The sequence below is a fragment of the Capricornis sumatraensis genome, chromosome 17, assembly GCF_032405125.1.
Source record: "Capricornis sumatraensis isolate serow.1 chromosome 17, serow.2, whole genome shotgun sequence".
Lineage (NCBI taxonomy): Eukaryota > Metazoa > Chordata > Mammalia > Artiodactyla > Bovidae > Capricornis > Capricornis sumatraensis.
The window spans coordinates 61,160,954-61,179,131 of NC_091085.1; the positions used below are offsets into that span (position 1 = coordinate 61,160,954).

At 38.3% G+C, this 18,178-nt stretch overlaps 2 protein-coding genes across 2 annotated transcripts; one reads left to right on the forward strand and one right to left on the reverse strand.

The window, feature by feature from the left end:
- The first annotated feature begins 439 nt into the window (after positions 1-439).
- Positions 440-9,402, forward strand: FAM216A (family with sequence similarity 216 member A). The gene is made up of 7 exons (XM_068990284.1): positions 440-531; positions 2,092-2,129; positions 5,427-5,542; positions 6,564-6,693; positions 6,774-6,954; positions 7,826-7,908; positions 9,210-9,402. Exons 1-7 carry the CDS (start codon positions 440-442, stop codon positions 9,326-9,328), a joined length of 759 nt encoding a protein of 252 aa, XP_068846385.1. The 3' UTR covers positions 9,329-9,402.
- Positions 9,403-9,814: 412 nt separating this feature from the next.
- VPS29 (VPS29 retromer complex component) lies at positions 9,815-17,910 on the reverse strand. The gene is made up of 4 exons (XM_068989830.1): positions 17,845-17,910; positions 13,410-13,601; positions 11,459-11,694; positions 9,815-11,217 (listed from the first exon to the last, which is right to left on the reverse strand). The coding sequence occupies exons 1-4, from the start codon at positions 17,845-17,847 to the stop codon at positions 11,100-11,102; spliced, it is 549 nt and encodes a 182-aa protein (XP_068845931.1). The 5' UTR covers positions 17,848-17,910; the 3' UTR covers positions 9,815-11,099.
- Positions 17,911-18,178: the final 268 nt, after the last annotated feature.

The following is an 18,178-nucleotide window of genomic DNA, read 5'->3' on the forward strand; positions in this document are numbered from 1 at the left end:
GACAACGCTCCGCATGCCTCAGCGAGGTGCTTTGGTCCTTGGTTTGCGTACTGCTGTTTGACCTATATGGTGACCCTCAAGATTTGCAAATTTGCAGAGGGTCTGGATACTAATGTGAAAGGAACCTTTCGTTTTAGAGGGAAATTATACTTCCTTTCTGCGACGCATCCCTTCCACAAAAAGACGCAAATGAACAAACGCGTAATCAACTAATGAACTCCCGCCCCTCCCCCAACTTAATTCCAGGATCTTGGATCTGCCCTCTCCGCTTTCCCGAAGCTATTCGGACAGTGTCCGGACTTCATCAGAGGGGGCTAGAATCCGGCGTCTGCCTCTTCACCCCCAATATCTCCCGGCCTGACGCACGCGTGCTGACAGGGGAGGGGAAAGGGGAAAGCTTCTCTCGCAGAGAGCTCGCGGTCAGGGCACCCGGGAGGAGATGCCCAACCAAGGTCCAGTGTCCGGCTGGACGGAGTGCAGTTCTTCCGCAGAGCCGCCCGCAGTGGCCAGGGCCGAGGGTGGCGGCGGCGGGTGAGGCTGCGGGGCCCTGGGGGATTTGGGAGGATGGCCGTCAGCCCTGGGTCGTGATCCCGGGGTAGAGGAGGGGGTGGGAGCTGCCTGCTCCTGTGGACTGGTCCCTAGTGTTCTGAAGTGAGAGGAAGGGAGAACCTTTGTTGTGGCCGACTCACAGTTTAGGGGACGGGCTTCTGAGGAAAGCTGAGGACAAGGGTTGGTGCAATGACTGACTAAACGCAGTGACTGCGACAGTCGTCTGGGTGCTTCTTGTGTCCCGGGGGCGCTGCGACATCTGCTTGAACGTTTGCCGTCTGGCCACTGTATTTCTACAAAAAGGGGTTGGCAGGTAGGGGGTTAGGGAGGCACCGAGGGAAGAGAGGCTCAAAGGAGCGCTTCCAAGTCAACAAATCATTTCCCTGTGTGACATGAGTCACCTTCATGTCAAATTGAGATTCAAAATCTGTAATGAGACAAGTTTTAGAGGCGCCTTGAATTTGGCATTTTCTTCACTCAATAGTTCCTTTTTCATAAATCCATTCTGAGCAGGTTTTTACTTTTTCTTTTTTAACTGCTTAGTGGAAACTTTTTTGTATTTTAATTTTTAATTGAAGAATAATTACAATATTGTAATGGTTTTGGAGAAGGAAATGGTAACCCACTCCAGTGTTCTTGCCTGGAGAATCCCAGGGACTGGGGGAGCCTAGGGGGCTGTTGTCTCTGGGGTCGCACAGAGTCGGACACGACTGAAGTGACTTAGCAGCAGCAGCAGCAGCAGCATTATAATGGTTTCTGCCATGGGTTTTTACTATTATTTTCTGGACGCTGAAGATAGTTGGTGAAATTACTGTTGGAGGCAGTACCTCATCCCTTGCATCCGTTATTCCCTGAAAGTGAGAACTGCTGGATGTTCCTCTCAAGCCCATAGTCATGGCTCCTGCTGCACCCATGGCCATCTTTAAAAATATATATATATGTGTTTGGTGCATTGATGACTTCTAAAGACAGGATGGTACTATGTTCCTCTTTTCTGCTCCTCAGAGTGTTTAGCAAAGTTCTGGATCCCAGTATATCAGAGCATCAATGAATTGGTCATTGAAAAAAATTGTAGGAAGCGGAAAAGGGGAGTGTTTTGTCTTAATTTGAGAACCGAAAAAATGAACTGTACAAACATTCTAGACCAACTTAGTTCCAGTACACCTTAAATTACATATAATAATTTTACTAAGAATAAAGGAAGAAAATATCATGGATAGCACAGAAGCCCAATTACTTCATTGAGCTCAGTGTAGGAATTAGATTCTGAGACTGTAAAAGTAAGGCCAAATCTGGCTTAAAGTAAATCCTTTATATATAGTATGGTAAAAATCTCTGATAATTCACTTCGAAAAAGCTTGGAGTCATTAGGATATAACCAGAATTATAGAAGAAGGCTTTGCAAGACATTATAGCTGATGGAAATGGAAAGTAAAAAGCATATGTAATACTGTCCTTATTTTTCATTTAAAATACTTTACTTAATGCTTATACAACTTTCAATTGTTACATATTACATACATCCTTTTTTTCTTAAAACAGATCAGCTGGACATTATTACCAGAATTCCAAAGGTACTGGTGAGTATATAAAGCAAATATGCATTGATAATATGCATCAATAATGTAGCTAAGAGAAATAAATTTTGCTATAACTACTAATACAATGGAGTTTCAAAAAGTCTTTATTAGCATCTTTGGTAAACTCAGTTTTTAAGATTTTCAAAGAACAATCCAGCAGGTCTTTGTCTCCTGCTAAGATATCTCACATCAGGGACTTCCCTGGTGGTTCAGTGGCTAGGACTCTGTGCTCTCAGTTCAGGGGGCCCAAGTTTGATCTCTGGGCAAGAACTAGATCACATATGCTGCAACTAAGACCTGGAGCACCCAAATAAAATACCACACATCAAAAGAGTACTTCAAAATTGCAGAAAATCTGAAAAGAACTGTTTATAACTGATGTTGGTTGAAAGGACAGAACATAACCTGGGGTTTATATTAATACAAAGATTGAAGGAAAAAATTCTCAATTGTACAACTTCAAAGAACATAAAATATTTTTCAATGCTATTGTTTTCCTCTCACTTGAAATTAAGGATATAGCTGCTGGAGGTAATAGGTTAAGACAGGCCCCCAAAGACCTCTCACTTTTTGTGGGTGAGCAATTTCAATTCAAATGATATATAAAACTTGAATTCACTTTGTTTTTTCTTGGAAAATTTATAGTCCTTACAGTTACCTAAGAAAAACACACATATTTGTGTGTGTGTATATATCCACATAACTTTTTTTTATATACATGTGGTTGTTTTAAAATGGAATTGCTGAATCACATGGCAATTCTGTTTTATTTTTTGAGGAACTGCCATACTATTTCCTCAGCAGCTGCACCATTTTGTATTCCCAGCAGCAACACACAGAGGTCCAGTTTCTCCACATCCTAGCTGACACTTGTTTTCATTTTTTGATGAGAAGGAAATAGCAACCCTCTCCAGTATTCTTGCCTGAGAATCCCATGGATGGAGTCTGGCAGGCTACAGTCCATGGGGTCAAAAAGAGTTGCACACCACTGAGCGACTTCACTTTCACTTTCTCTCACTTTCATACTTACGGATACGAAGTGATATCCCATTGTGATTTTGATTGCATTTCCCTAATGATTAGTGATAGTGAACATCTTTTCATGTGTTCATTAACCACTTGTATGTCTTCTTTGAAGACATCTAAAGTCTATTTAAGTCCATAGCCCATTTTCAGCTGGGTTGTTTGTTGTGTTTAACTATTGTTTTTAAAGATTTCATTTTCTGTAAAGAAATGCTAAGCTTCTGAGGAATTAAATTTTAGTCCCAGTTCTAATATGCACCTCAGAACTATTAACAAGGACACACAAAATATATTCTTAATTACTCTACACTTATGACTTGAAAAGGCTTAAAAAATAAACTTTTAGTATGTTGAATTGCTGTTCGTTTTATTATTACAGATTCCAAATTATGTTTTAAGGATCAATCATAATAATGTAATTTCTAGATGATTTTGTATTTGTTGGTAAATTAGCTAGTCCTTTAGTATGCAAATGTAGTTCTTAGTTATCTGCACTAACCATCCAATTTCCTCAAATCTTGAAGAAGTAACTAAATTTAAGGTTTAATATGTAAAATTACAGTGGCTTTGTTATCAATAATAATGGAAACAAAACTGTGCTTAGTTTACCTAGTACAGATTTTTAACTTGGAATTTATTCTGCCAGCTGTTTGTAATAGCCCCAAACGGGAAACAACCCAGATTTCCATCAAGAAGTGGATGGATAATCAAATTCTGGTATAAACATGCAATGGAATAAAACCCAAGAATAAAAAGGCACTATCTATTGTTACACATTACATAAATAGATCTCAAAATAATGAAGTTGATCGAAAGAAGTCAGACAAAACCAGAATATATACTGTATATTTCCATTTATAGCAAACTCAAGAAACTAAGCTATAGTGATAGAAAACGCATCAGTGGTTGCTTGGAAAGAGGAAGTGTATGGGGAGGATAGGAATGTAAAAAAGTGTTATTTTCTGATTAAACTTTGCCAGGCACTGTTTTTCCCCAAACTGCTAGTAATACTGAGTTATCTTAACATATGTGAAGCTAAAAACTACTTTCCATTCTTCTGCGAAAACATCTCAACTTTTATTTTTATTGAAGGCAATTACTTTAATCTACCTACATCATATTTGAAACAATGAAATAACTGAAATTATGTAAAAATAAGTTTTAATTAATTTCTGCAAAGCTCTTCATTTTAACACTGCCTTATTAAAGGGACAAAATGTGTGTTCTTCTATGTTGTGTCTAATATAAAATTTTGAAACTACATACTGAAGTTGAATGATAAAATATTTTTGAAAATCTTTTAAAAGCACAAGTCCCGCATGTATAGTCGTGTTTAGTGTGGTCTGACAAACAATGAACTAAAGAAGTATACTGTCAACAGTTTGCATCTCAGTTCAGTTCAGTCGCTCAGTCGTGTCCGACTCTTTGCGACTCCATGAATTGCAGCACGCCAGGCCTCCCTGAGAGTCCCTTGGACTGCAAGGAGGTCCAACCAGTCCATTCTGAAGGAGATCAGTCCTGGGTGTTCTTTGCGGGGAATGATGCTAAAGCTGAAACTCCAGTACTTTGGCCACCTCATGTGAAGAGTTGACTCATTGGAAGACTCTGATGCTGGGAGGGATTGGGGGCAGGAGGAAAAGGGGACGACAGAGGATGAGATGGCTGGATGGCATCACCGACTCGATGGATGTGAGTTTGAGTGAACTCCGGGAGTTGGTGATGGACAGGGAGGCCTGGTGTGCTGCGATGTATGGGGTCGCAAAGAGTCGGACACGACTGAGCGACTGAACTGAACTGAACTGAACTGAACTGAACTGAACTGAAGGCCTCCCTGTCCATCACCAACTCCCGGAGTTCCCTCAAACTCATGTCCATCGAGTCGGTGATGCCATCCAGCCCTCTCATTCTGTCGTCCCCTTCTCCTCCTGCCCCAATCCCTCCCAGCATCAGTCTTTTCCAATGAGTCAACTCTTCGCATGAGGTGGCCAAAGTATTGGAGTTTCAGCTTTAGCATCAGTCCTTTGCATCTCAGCTGAGTTCAAAATAATTTTGTCTCTTTGGTGATGTCGGCAGCTAAATATTTATATTAAATATTTATAAATGTCGATTTTTTGTGTGCTCTAAAACCACATGGCAATCATAAAGTCTCTTCAAATTTAATAGTTTGACCAAAACTAGTACTCCAGAATAATCACTCACACATGTAAACAGATAAAATTGTTGTTAAACCAGTCTTTGCTCATGAGATTCACATTATAATGTCCTTGCCTACAGACAGAATCAAAGATGGACACAAAGTGAACTCACCTAGAGCCAAGCTGCAAGAGTTATGGAAAATGCCTCAAACAATTCACACCCCTAAGTCAAAGCCAGAGCCTTTCTTTCTAAAGGTATGCTAACTAAATACCAATATTTTATTTAAATGCTAATAGTCTTTGTATTCAGAGTTGAACTTTTTATTGAATCTAGTTAAGAGAGTAACTGGAAAAGGAAATGGCAACCCACTCCAGTAGTCTTGCCTAGAAAATCCCATGGACGGAGGAACCTGGTGTCCATGGGGTTGCAGAGTCGGACACAACTGAGCAACTTCACTCACTCACCCACTCAAGAGAGTAAAGCACTGTAGAACACAGGTACACCCAGCACATTGTCTAGTGAAGTCACTCAGTAGTGTTCGACTCTTTGCGACCCATGGACCGTAACCTACTAGGCTCTTCTGTCCATGGGATTTTCCAGGCAAGAGTACTGGAGTGGGTTGCCATTTCCTTCTCTAGGGGATCTTCCCGACCCAGCGATCGAAGCCGGGTCTCCTGCATTGCAGGCAGACGCTTTACTGTCTGAGCCACCAGGGAGGAGTCCATAAATATCTGCTGGGGTGAGCTGCCGTCTATAGGGTCGCATAGAGTAGGACACGACTGAAGTGACTTAGCAGCAGCAGCAAACTCATCAATGCAAGAATTTTATCATTATAGATTCCCTTTCATAGGAATATTTTCATGCTTTATGATACTTTGGCTTTACTGTGTATTTCTTCACTCAGGAAGCTTAGTGCCCCAAGCACAAAGATGCCTGAGGAAAGTTCCACTCTAGAGATAGAAACCTAACCTCATAAAGATTTTGTTCAAGGACTCTAAAATTAAAAGCAAGAAAATGGCAACAAGTATTTCATGACTGTTGATCTGTATTATCCATTAAAGATCATAGCTGCCAGAATTAACCTCTCTAGAGCAGTGTAAATTACGGTTATTAAAGAGGTGTGCAAATTGGTAAATTTTGAGCCAGATTAATGTAGTTGAATTTGCATAAGTAAAATGTACAGATGGTATGACACTCCTGAACATTTCATCCTTTCAGATATGGAATATTGCCAACCTCTGTTCTACAATACAGCCTCTACATTTTGTCTTTTAGCATCCAGACCTCACCTTAGTCGAGAAGCGCTACCTGTGTAGCATTGCTAAGATCTATAACGCAAGCTATCTGAAGACTTTAATGAAGAGGCACTACATGCATGTGATCCAGCGCAGCTCCCAAAAGCCAGGCAGGTGTACCTCCAGGTAGTTTCTCAATAGTTCTCACAAGAAACAAGAGAGCATTCTAACAGAGGTGATTTGTGTACAGGTGTCCTCACTCATCACAGGGGCCACCTCAGTTCTCGTTCCTCACAGAAGCAGCATTACCCCTGCACTACATGGCGACACCAGCTGGAGAGAGAGGACTTGGGACCTTCTAACATTGCAGCTGCATCTGCACCTGAGATGATACAACATTCACTTTGGCGACCAGTGAGAAACAAAGAAGGGTCTGTTTCCTTTTGTTTCAGAGGAAAAAAATGTACCCCCAACTTTACTTGAAGGGTAGCTAAATGATGTTATTTCTCATGCTCCTTATAAGTTCACTTTAAGTTCAGAATAGGTTGGACAAAGGCACAAAAGAATACTATCTTATGGCCTCTTTATTGAGCTGACTGGGATATGCTACTGCCTTTTTTTTTTATATGCATAATTTTATTTATTTTTGGCTGCACTGGGTCTTTGTTGCTTTGCATGGACTTTTCTCCAGTTGCAGCAAGCAGGGGCTACTCTTCGTTGAAGTGCACCAGCTTCTCATTGAGGTAGTTTCTCTTGTTGAGCACAGGCCCTTGGTGCACAGGCTTCAGCAGATGCAGCAGGCAGGCTCCAGTAGTTGGCGGCTCAGGGGCTGAAGAGGGTGGGCTCAGTAGTTGTGGCTTGTGGAATCTTCCTGGACCAGGGATTGGATCCATGTCCCCTGCACTGGCAGGCAGATTCTTAGCCACTCTGCCACAAGTCCTGCTACTGCTTTTAGAATTTTGTGGAATTGTAAAAATTTTGATCAGCTAGAACCCTTTTAAATGATTCCCTCTTAAATTCAAAATAATACAAACTCTTCCAAAAGGAGAAGTATACAGTGGCTTCTGCATAGGGGAATACAATACTATAAACCAAAAAAGAGATTAAGATGCTTGATTATTCAACCTATGCTACAACTGATAGCTTTGCGTCTCAGGGTTAATAAGTTATGTGAGAATTCAGGGGCTAAAAGGGTCTCTTTGGTGATGTCGGCAGCTTAATAAAAATTGGTATGGTCTTCCACATATATTAGACAACTATGCACTTTGCTAGTTCCAATTAAGATGCTTCTCTTTCTTACAGTTTAAAAACTGGATATGCATCTAAAACAAGATGTAAATCATTGAAGATTTTTAGAAAACCAGGCAGACTGTTCATGAAATCAGGTAAATTTGAAATTTTTAATATGTTTTTAAAGATGTTATGCTTTAAAAACATTAAACCCAATATAGCTCCATTTCTATTAGAGAAGACATTAAAATTTTTGAAGTGTGATTTGCTTACTGCTCCAAACAAAACATGAAATCGATTTCTGTTTCCACATAAAAGAACAGTGGTCAGGGAAGTTAAGATTCAATGTATTTCTAAGTAAAGATATTATAGTCAAGGCCAGAGACTTAACAGAGAATGAAATTTGTCAGAACACACAGCCATAAACATAACCTTTTCATGTTTATGAAAAGCACTTCTTTTATGAGATAGTGTAATTTTTTGACAGATAGCATTGAAAACATTTTTTTGGCTACTTGTGTAACATGAGAGATCTTAGTTCCCTGACCAGGGATCGAACCTGTGCCCCCTGCAGTGGAAGCAGTCTTAACCACTGAACCACCAGGGAAATACCCTAATAGCACATTTTGTATGCATCAAATAGTTAACAAAGGGCTATATCACCTATACCTTTTTGTTTAATATTCAACAAACCAGAGGAAGCAAACCAACATTAGCAAAATTTTTCAGAGCTACTCAGATAAATCCACATTGAGGAAGGACTGGCTTAAAGGATCCTTCTACCCCAAGTATGACAAAATGAAAAAGGCGAAAGAGGAAGGAAAACTGAATGCTCAGAGGTATTTCTCAGAATTGATGAAGTGGAAAGGATTAAGTGGAAGTTAAACAGTTACCTAGTTACTACCACAGTAGGAGGGAAGTGGGTAGGAAGTAGGGAAGTTAGGCCTTCTGAACCCCTATCCCACTGCTGTGTGACAGCACCGCCCAGCTCTGCTGTAAATACCATGCTATGCCTACCCAAGAAATGAGGGAAATGGCAGGGTAGAACATAAGTATGGTTCCAAAAAGCACAACCGAAGGAAACCACAGAGGAAAAGTCCCTGTGGTCCCAAGAGAAAAGAAACAAGAAATTTAAGGAATGGAGAATACTAAAGCTATAACTTCCCCCAGTTAAAAAGATTTTTGCAAAGCAATGGGAAAACAGGACTTAGTAGCAAAGAATTTGCTATAATACAACCTGATTAGAATACAGTATTAGGCAACTTACTTTTAAAAAGTGAGATATTTAGGGGGAGGGGGAAGTCATGAAATTTTGAAAATTACAGGAAGTTTATGGCAAATGCTTATTAATAAGGTAGGTAATTTTGAAGCTTGTTCTTAAAAACAAATCTCAATTTTCAGGATGAAATACTTTATTTCCAAAACAGACTTTATAGACTCTTTATTTTCCCTTCAGTTTCTACAAATGATTCTGAATCATACATGAATGAAGGAAAAAAGGAAGAAGATTTACTAAATAAGTGTATGCAATCAATGTCACTTGAAGAACAGGGAGAACATCTGATGTTAACTTGACAACCTGAGTATTGATGATGTGCGAAAGGTGGGGGAAGGGATAGTGAATTGTGTCCTCTCTCTACATTTAGGGCAGTATTGTTATTCACGTAATTTTAGCTTGTTCAGAAACTTTTACCACAACATAAAAAGTCTGATGTAGTTTCATGCACTACTGATATTTATGTAATAAAACTTATGTGTAACACATGCTTGTATTCCTAGATACAATTAAAGTTTATTGTCACCTAAAATCTGAATTATTTTTCTTTAAAGCTGACAAATGCATTGTATAATTCTGTTTACAAGTCCTAAAATAGCAACATTAGAATATCCTAGAAATATTTTCCTCAGGCTGAGGAAAACTCTGAATATCCTGATATAGAACAGCCTTTGATAGAGATAATATCCTGCCTTGTAGAGAAGGTGCTCAATAAGTATTATCTTCTTGAACTTAAAAATAGAAATATCAATTTGCCCTATTTTATGAAAATTGCCAAACACTTGGACTCTCAAACTAAAGATTTAAGTTTTAATACAACAGTACAACAGTTGTACTAACAAAAAAACTAGTCACATTAAATTTTCACTCTAGTGTTCTTACCTTCTAAACATCAGTGTTTAAAAAATTTTTAATTTTTTGAGGTACAGTTGATATACAATATTATGTAAGTTTCAGGTATACAACATAGTGATTCACAATTTTTAAAGGTTATACTCCATTTTTAGTTATAAAATATTGGCTATATTCCCTATGTTATACAATATATCCTTGTAGCTTATTTATATTTTAAGTTTGTACCTGTTGATCCCCTTATTCCTATCTTGCCTCTCCCCCTGTAACCACTAGTTTGTTCTCTATATCCATGTTGCCTTTTTGTTATATTCACTAATTTATTTTTTAGATTCCACAAACAAGTGATATCTACAGTAATCTGTCTTTCCCTGACTTAATTTAGCATAATACCCTCCAAGTCTATCCATGTTTCTGCAAATGGCAAAATTTCACTTTTTTTAATGGCGAGTAATATTCACCACATCTTCATCCATTCATCTGTTGATGAATCCTTAGGTTCTTTCCATATCTTAGCAATTGTAAATAATACTGCTATGAACACTGGAGTGCATGTTATCTTCCTGAATTAAACATTAATGTTTGCAAAATTTTGTTGTTAAAACTTAAAAGAACAGGGCATTTAAAAGCAACAGTCTGAAAAATCACTGGATTTACTATGTCAATATGGTATACTATTTAGAAAATAAAACCTGAGTCCAACATTATGATCTACAACAGTTAAGGAATGAGCTCTGAAGTCATCTACCTTATCACTGTAACACTTGACTGCAGTTTCATTTGGCCTCTTATTTTCATGATTTTTAAAAATTAAAACACAGTTTAACCAAGAAAGTATAAATGAAAGGTAACTGTTTATTACTGGAGAAGAGAAAAATGTATACAAGAAAGTCTAGGTTCTTCCTCTTCATGCACTACTTTGGTAATAAAGTTCCAAGTATCAACTATGAAGATATTTACAAGGCTAAATTTTTCTTAATGTGTGACCATTTACTGTGTAGTGAACATTTTTTCATAGAAATCATATACTTAAACTAAATATAATCTTATAGTTTACAAGAAGCTCCAACACTGTATTAACAGAAGACGATATATTTTACTGCAAAATATTATAAAAGTGATACAATTTTGTGGCTCTTAAATGTTTAATTACTTGAGTTGAACAGGGGAATGAAAAAAAAAAGGCCCAGGAGAAAAATCAACAGGACAGGCCTGGCTTTAAGACTTTTTGTATTCGATTCGTTCTACTTTCACATCATCTCCAATTAGCTGATACACATAAGTGACAACTGTAGAAGCCTGGATATCCATCAACACAAATGAAGGAATAATGTTTCTGGAAGAAAATATAAATAATGTCATTGTTTTGTATTAAAAAGCCATAGCATTATAAATTTCAACTTAGGATGACAATTGGGATTCAAGGAGAAATCTGGTTGTTAGACATATCAAAGATAATCATCAATAGAATACTGCCAAAAAGGCTGTAATTATTTAAGTAACCATATTTATCTTTTACGAAATGTCACATGTGCAATTATTAACTTTATAAAACCCCCAAATTGCATACTACTCACGTTTCCAAGGCATTATATGCTCCAGTGGCAGAACCTGGATTAATGTAGAATTTATTTTCATGCTCAAATGCTTCAAATTTATGTGTATGTCCTGAAATAAGAATGTCCACATCAAACTGCCTCTGCAATAGGGCTAGGCTGGCCATATCTCCCCATGGAATAACTTGATGTCCATGGATCAAACCAATTTTGAACTGCCCAACAGTCACAACTTTCTGCTCTGGATAATTCAGATTCTAAAATACGAAATAGACATAAAAAAATATTTTAGAGATACTGATGTTTATAAATAACTTTCTTTTAAATATTCAGTCTCATATTGGTGTTTTGAAACAGTGCTCCACAACCAACAAATCTGTTAAATATCTGATTTCTTCGCAATCTAAGGCTGTAACTGCTCAAAACATAACTTCCTTCAGAACTGGAATTTATCATGCAATCTCTTTATTGAGTTTATTTTTATAGACTATGAGTTCTTTACAGAGTAATTCCCCCAAATTTGTGTTTCCTCTAAGAATCCAAGGAATATGACCTGTAAGCTAGGATGTGTTGAAATTACATCCCAGGCTTTAACAGTTAATGGCTTAGAATAATAATGATAGTTAACACTTATGTAGCACTTAGTATGAACCAGGCACTCTTCCAAGAGGTTATAAATGTCAACCTATATAATACTTACAAACAACCCTAAGAGGTAGGTTTCATTTTGACCTCCACTTTATGGATGAGGAAAATAAGGTACAGAGAAGTTAACACAGCTTGCCTAACGTCACAGTTTATTAACTGTTTAAGCCAAGATCTAAACCCTGGAAGTATGGCTCCAGGGTTGGTGAATTTATTAGCAAATTAGAAGCAAAAAAAATTTAATTCTTGCTACTGAAACTAGCATATCACAAACAGAACTCCTAATATATTTTTAATAATCCAAACCTATACTCTGTTAACAACATGTCTGCCCTTTCCTATTTCATCACCCTCAACCCTCATCCCACCTTCATGCCAACTCTAGTTTATTCAAACTTAATTGCAAAAAGAGCACCAGCGAAGTTAATTTATGAAAAATCTTCTATTTCCAGAAATACAAAATAAAAATTTCACACTAGAGTCAGGTTTACTAAGCTTGATCATACAGTGTTAACACTGGCAGGGATCTTAAAAATCATCTATTCCAATCTTATTTACATAGTAGGGAACTAAGAAAGAGGATACAGCTTGCCTAAAATCCCAGTATTAATTAATAGGCAAAGTTGGAACTTTAGGACTCCATATTTTGCCTCTAAGGCAAGATTTATGGAGATATAACTTCCATACAGGAAAATTACTCTTTCTGGTATACAATTCAAGGAGTTTTGACAAACACATATAGTCGTGCCGCCACAGTCAAGATACAGAACAGTCTACCCGCTCCTCACAACTCCTTCATGCCTGTTTATAGTTAACCCTTGAGATAGGGAGCCATGGTAGGATTTTTAGCAGAGAAGTGATCTGATCTCACTTCACCTATAAGAGGTCACTCTGGCTGCTACTGGGAGAACAAACTATGGAGGAAGCAAGGGTAGAATCAGGAAGTTGGACACAGTAAAGTGATATAGTGGCTTAGAACGGGTAGCAGAGATGGTGGCAGTTAAATTCCTAACAAAACTTTGCATTCTAAACGATAGCACAACAAAAAATAGAAACAAAACCATATCAGTTCAGTTAGAACAAGTATGTAACGTTTAATAAGCAGTCTAAAATCAGCCATTTTCAAACTGTGCATACAGTATGTTTTCACTGCAACACTAGGGAAAAAAAAAAAGACCTTAACAGTTGAGAAACTCTGGTCTAAAAAATAAAGCTTATACATATATAAGAATCAAGAAAAGGAAATATTTCATGAGTATATAGTCAACGCAACAAGAAAAAAAAAAGGAAAAGGAAGTATTTGGGAAGGTAAAGGGAAGTACATCACCTCATCGAAGTCTCCTCTCACAATATGGACGTCGCCAGCCAGAGTCTTGAGATAGTCATAACTCTCTTTGGTGCAAAGGTTTCCGGTGCAGAGAATGTGCTGAATCTTCCCTGGCACCAGCAGTTTTTTGAACTTAGCTGGCAAACTGTTGCACCGATGTGGGATGTGCAGGTCTCCTAATACCAACACCAACTTTAAAGTGTCAAGGTGAGAAAAGGTGTAATGTTAAACATGATTTCAAAATAAGACATTCTCCTCCCATAATTCCTCTTTTAAATTAAATTAATCAGACTCCAGAACCCCAAAGAGCAGAACTTATTCACACAGTTCCTATCATGAACATTTTAACAATACATGTGATTCTAAATCAATCTTAGTTTATTTTGGTCATAAATAGGTGTACACACAATACAAGTAACCATTCTATTTATTGAGAATAAAGCCAAGCTTTCTAAAGCAATTCATTTAGAGACCTATAAAATTAAACTCCATAAAAAAATTGAAAACTGAACCCTATGGAATTTTGATATGGTAATTCATATTTCTGCAGTTTTAAATGTACAACATATATTAATTCCAGGGACATTAATAAAAAGAATGGTTAAAATTATAATGATAGAGAAAAAAGTTAACTCCATAATTCACTATGTTGTCAACTATTTGGAGGAAGAGTAGCCAAAATTTACAATATTTGTTACTTAAAATATTAACTATATATTACAGAAAAATAAAAACAGCCTATGCCTCAAAGAGTTTCAGTAGGACAAACGTGCTTTTGAATTGTAATCTTTGTTATCCTCTTTCTTTCACTGTTAGAAATCCTGTCATATTTTTGTCTGGATTAAACTGCCTATCCTCAGTTTAGTTACCAAACTTAAAATAACAAATCACAAATTTCATGTACATTAGAGCATTAAAAAAAGAAAGGAAGATCAACCAAATAAGTGATAATTCAGCAGGAGGTGGTTTAGAGTTGGAACACAATCTCAGATGATAAAAACAAATTCTGCACATAAACACAAGAATTTAAAAACCTCAATTCTGTGAATTTTTAATTTTAAAATTTCAAGATTTCACATGTATAAATCATTTAACAGAATTGTCAAAAAGGTCATATAAAAATAGTTATCTGCCCTCCAAAGGACAACAGAATCAATTTCTCCATGTGGATTACTATAAGCACCTTCAGAGGAGATCAGGGTGGTATGGCCATAGACAGTACAGGCACCTTCTTTCTACAACAGGATGTCTTTCCACACAGACGTCCCATCCATAAATGTAGAAGCCCTTTAACTGGTTTCAAAGAAGGTATGACTATTCCTTGATATTACCAAAGGAAATATTAACTGTCTTAAGACCAACAGAAAAGTTTGGCCACCACAGACTTTGTAAATTAAAATTAATCAAAAGGTATAAAATTAAAATTATTACCACAATAAGCTTGATTCGTCTTGCAGCAAATATCAAAATGATTACAAACCAAAGGAAACGTCAACAGAACATACAGTAACCAAAGTAACAGAAGGTAACAAAACCCGTGCACTTTAAAAGAAATTATTAAATAAGCTTCTTTACAAAGAGTAGTTTCAGCCGGTATTTGCTCAATGACTTATATTGTTTCAATCCAGATCTCAGTGGACAAAACATCTATAAAACTAAAAACCACCACATAGCTTCCACCCTCAGTGGTAATCAATACAAAAGTACCTGCAGATAGAACAATCTTCATCTTTAGAGGGGGATCCCTTCAGATATGGACTGAAGTGCATAGTTAATGTGGGAAGCTGGCATTTAAGAAAAAGGTAAAAAAACAAATTTCTATATTAAAAAAAAAAGAACCTCAAACTCATAAATTAAGGGTATATGACTGTAACAGGCTGAAAATGTTTGGGATCAATCTGAGTGTGGCTGAACAAACATTCATAAAACATAGTACTTTATAATGATCAATAACCTGAATTCTATAATGTACTGTGGATTATATCTAAGTGTACCTACCTTATTAGCAGTTTAAAGATGTAACAATGAAAGGCCACAAAGAAATTATTTCAAATTAATAAGGATCCTTACTAGCACTCTGGTTTCCTGCAGCTAACGAAGTTATATGGGGAACAGTGTCACATACCAAATGTCATACTTTTAGCAGCGTCTTTGCCCAAATTCCACACTTTGATAGTGCAGGTTAGACATAGATTACATAGAGTCTTTTAAGATGGCAAAAGATTCTGGAAATGGCAGTCTTGTTAAATTTAAATGAAGAACCAATCTAATCAAAGCATAGAAAATTTGGTTACTTGCTATTTGATAGACTGTAAAAGGGTGAAATCCCAGTAATCAGCCACCCCACCACCACTGTTAGTAGGAGCTAAGAGAAGAAACTTACTCTGTGCCCAGCCTTAGTGGAATGAAGAAGTTGATTGCAGACAGGGGAATGAAAAAAAAAAAAGGGTGAAACATGACCAATGTTAAAAGAAAGCAACGAAAAGAAACAAACCAAAAAAAGAACAAAAAACTCATCAAATGAATAAGCAAACAATTGTTAATGATTTCTGAGTGTTATGAAAGAAAATGTTAAAAATCAGCTTTGCTCAAAACAATACCAAAAGAACCATTTGCTGTACTATTAAATATCACACACACACACAAACACACATTTACAGTCTTTTCTAATTTTCTTAATCTCACTCTCCACTTTGACACCTATCCCTTTTGTTTGTTGTTCTGTTTAGAATTTTACAAAACAATTTGGAAAATTCACCACTGATAGCTTAAATGAAAGCTAACATTTTCTGGATTCTTTAGGCTTAATTATTCTTTAAATACATTGACTTTAATCCTCTTATGTTTAAAATTCTAGTGGTTGGAAAATTATGCTGCAGCTAAGTCATTATTTTGTACATAAGATCTAACACAGGACTATGAATACATCATCAAGTCACCAGATACTGGATGATAGAAGCAGACACCCTCCTCCAGCTAAAACTGGACTTTTCCCCACACCTAAATTTGTCGCCCACAGACTCTGGATACTGCTGAATATTAAACATTTTAGTCTCTTTACCAAATAAAATGCTTTTAATTGTAAAAGAATCCATCAATGCTCTAAACCTTGCCCAGTTCTATTTCACATGAAAAGTGAATCTACTTCAGTACAACTACCCTGAAAAACTACCTCTCAAAAAAACCTCAGAAACATGAATACTTAAATCATGTCAGGTAATTTCATCTTCTCCCCGGGATAAGATGTCTCAAAATTAATGTTAACTGGACTACTCTAATCTGGAGTCTGTTTAGAAGCAAAAATCATAAGTGAGATTAGAGTCTCTAACATATACAAAGTACTAAAGAACCACAGATCACGAATGTCACGTTTATAAGGCACCTTAAAGGTTGCTTGTTATAGAATCACGATTATTTTAAAAACGCACTGGATGTTCATCACAGAGAGGAGCCCCTTTTTATCAACGAACACCAAGATCATCAGAGCTCCTTTTCAAACCGTTCTTAACTTTTCTGAAAATCAAGGGCACTTTGAAAATCTGGTAACAGCTATTAGGCCTCTCCAGCAGTAGCTCCCAAGTTTTCACGTAGGAAGGTCTTAGGGATACCGACTTATTGGGGGTGGGGGTGATGGGTCGGTCAGGGGCAATCCGATGGACAATGAGGTAAAGCTTCCCAAATTCCTCTTGGCCGCCAATAATGGCCCTTTAACTAGAACAACACACGTACTCACAAAATCAGTTCGAAAACTACTAAGGAATTCTACTCTAAAGGGTCGCAATCTCCTGAAGAAGCAAGTAGTTCCAGCAATTCTTAAAAGCCAAAAAAAAAAAGAAAAGCCAAATCCAGTCCTTTGAGGGGACACCGCCACATTTCAATGGCAGCTGCACGTTATTTCAGGGGAGAAAGGAGACTTATCCCCTTTCCCCAGACAGCAAATTCAAATAGGTAGATAATTCTACTCGCTTCTTTCCGTTTTGCATCCGAGAAGCCAGTTTTCGCCACATGGGGGTGGTAACCAGTGGGTTACCAACCAGAGGGAGGTGCTTTTTGCGGGAAAAGAGCTAGGAAACGTCTGGAAACGGAGGGGATCCCGTGGCTCCTTTCTCGAGGACTCTCAAGGCACAGGCCCAAAGCCTTCCCCGGCTCGGGCGTGCGGGTCTCGTGACAGAAGCAGCAGCTGAGAGTGGCCCTTTCCGCCTTCGGACGTCCTCTGGCCCCTGGGGCCGGGATGCAAGGCCCCGGCTGGCCGCACCCAGAGGTGGCCGCTCTCTTTCCTCCTTTGCCTTTCCCCAGGCACCAGCCCAGACCGCGGTCGCGCCCGTCACGGCCTCCAGGATCACCCAAGCCCTCGCCCAGAGACTCCCAGCGGCTCCCAACGACGCAGAACCTCAGCCGAGAGGCAGGCCTCCGTGATCGCAACTGCGGTACTCACCATCCTGTCACTGGGCTCCGCTCAGTCACCACAATCACCGCCGCCTTCTCTTCCTCACGCTTCTCGGCGACCCGCCCACCTCGTTCAACACCAATGAAAAGAGAGGTCAGCAAGAGACCGTTCTACGGAGGCCCGCGCGGGCCCTTTCCCGCCGTAAAGCGAAGTTGTTCTTTGGCAAATGGGGTGGGGGCAAAATCGCGAAGTTTCGAAGCGCGGGCAACATCCGGGCAACATCTGGGGCCCTCGGTCTGAGGCGTGCCGTGTGACGTTACTTTTTAGGAATTGCAGCCATGCTGAAATGCGTGATGAGCGGCAGTCAGGTGAAAGGTGCAGA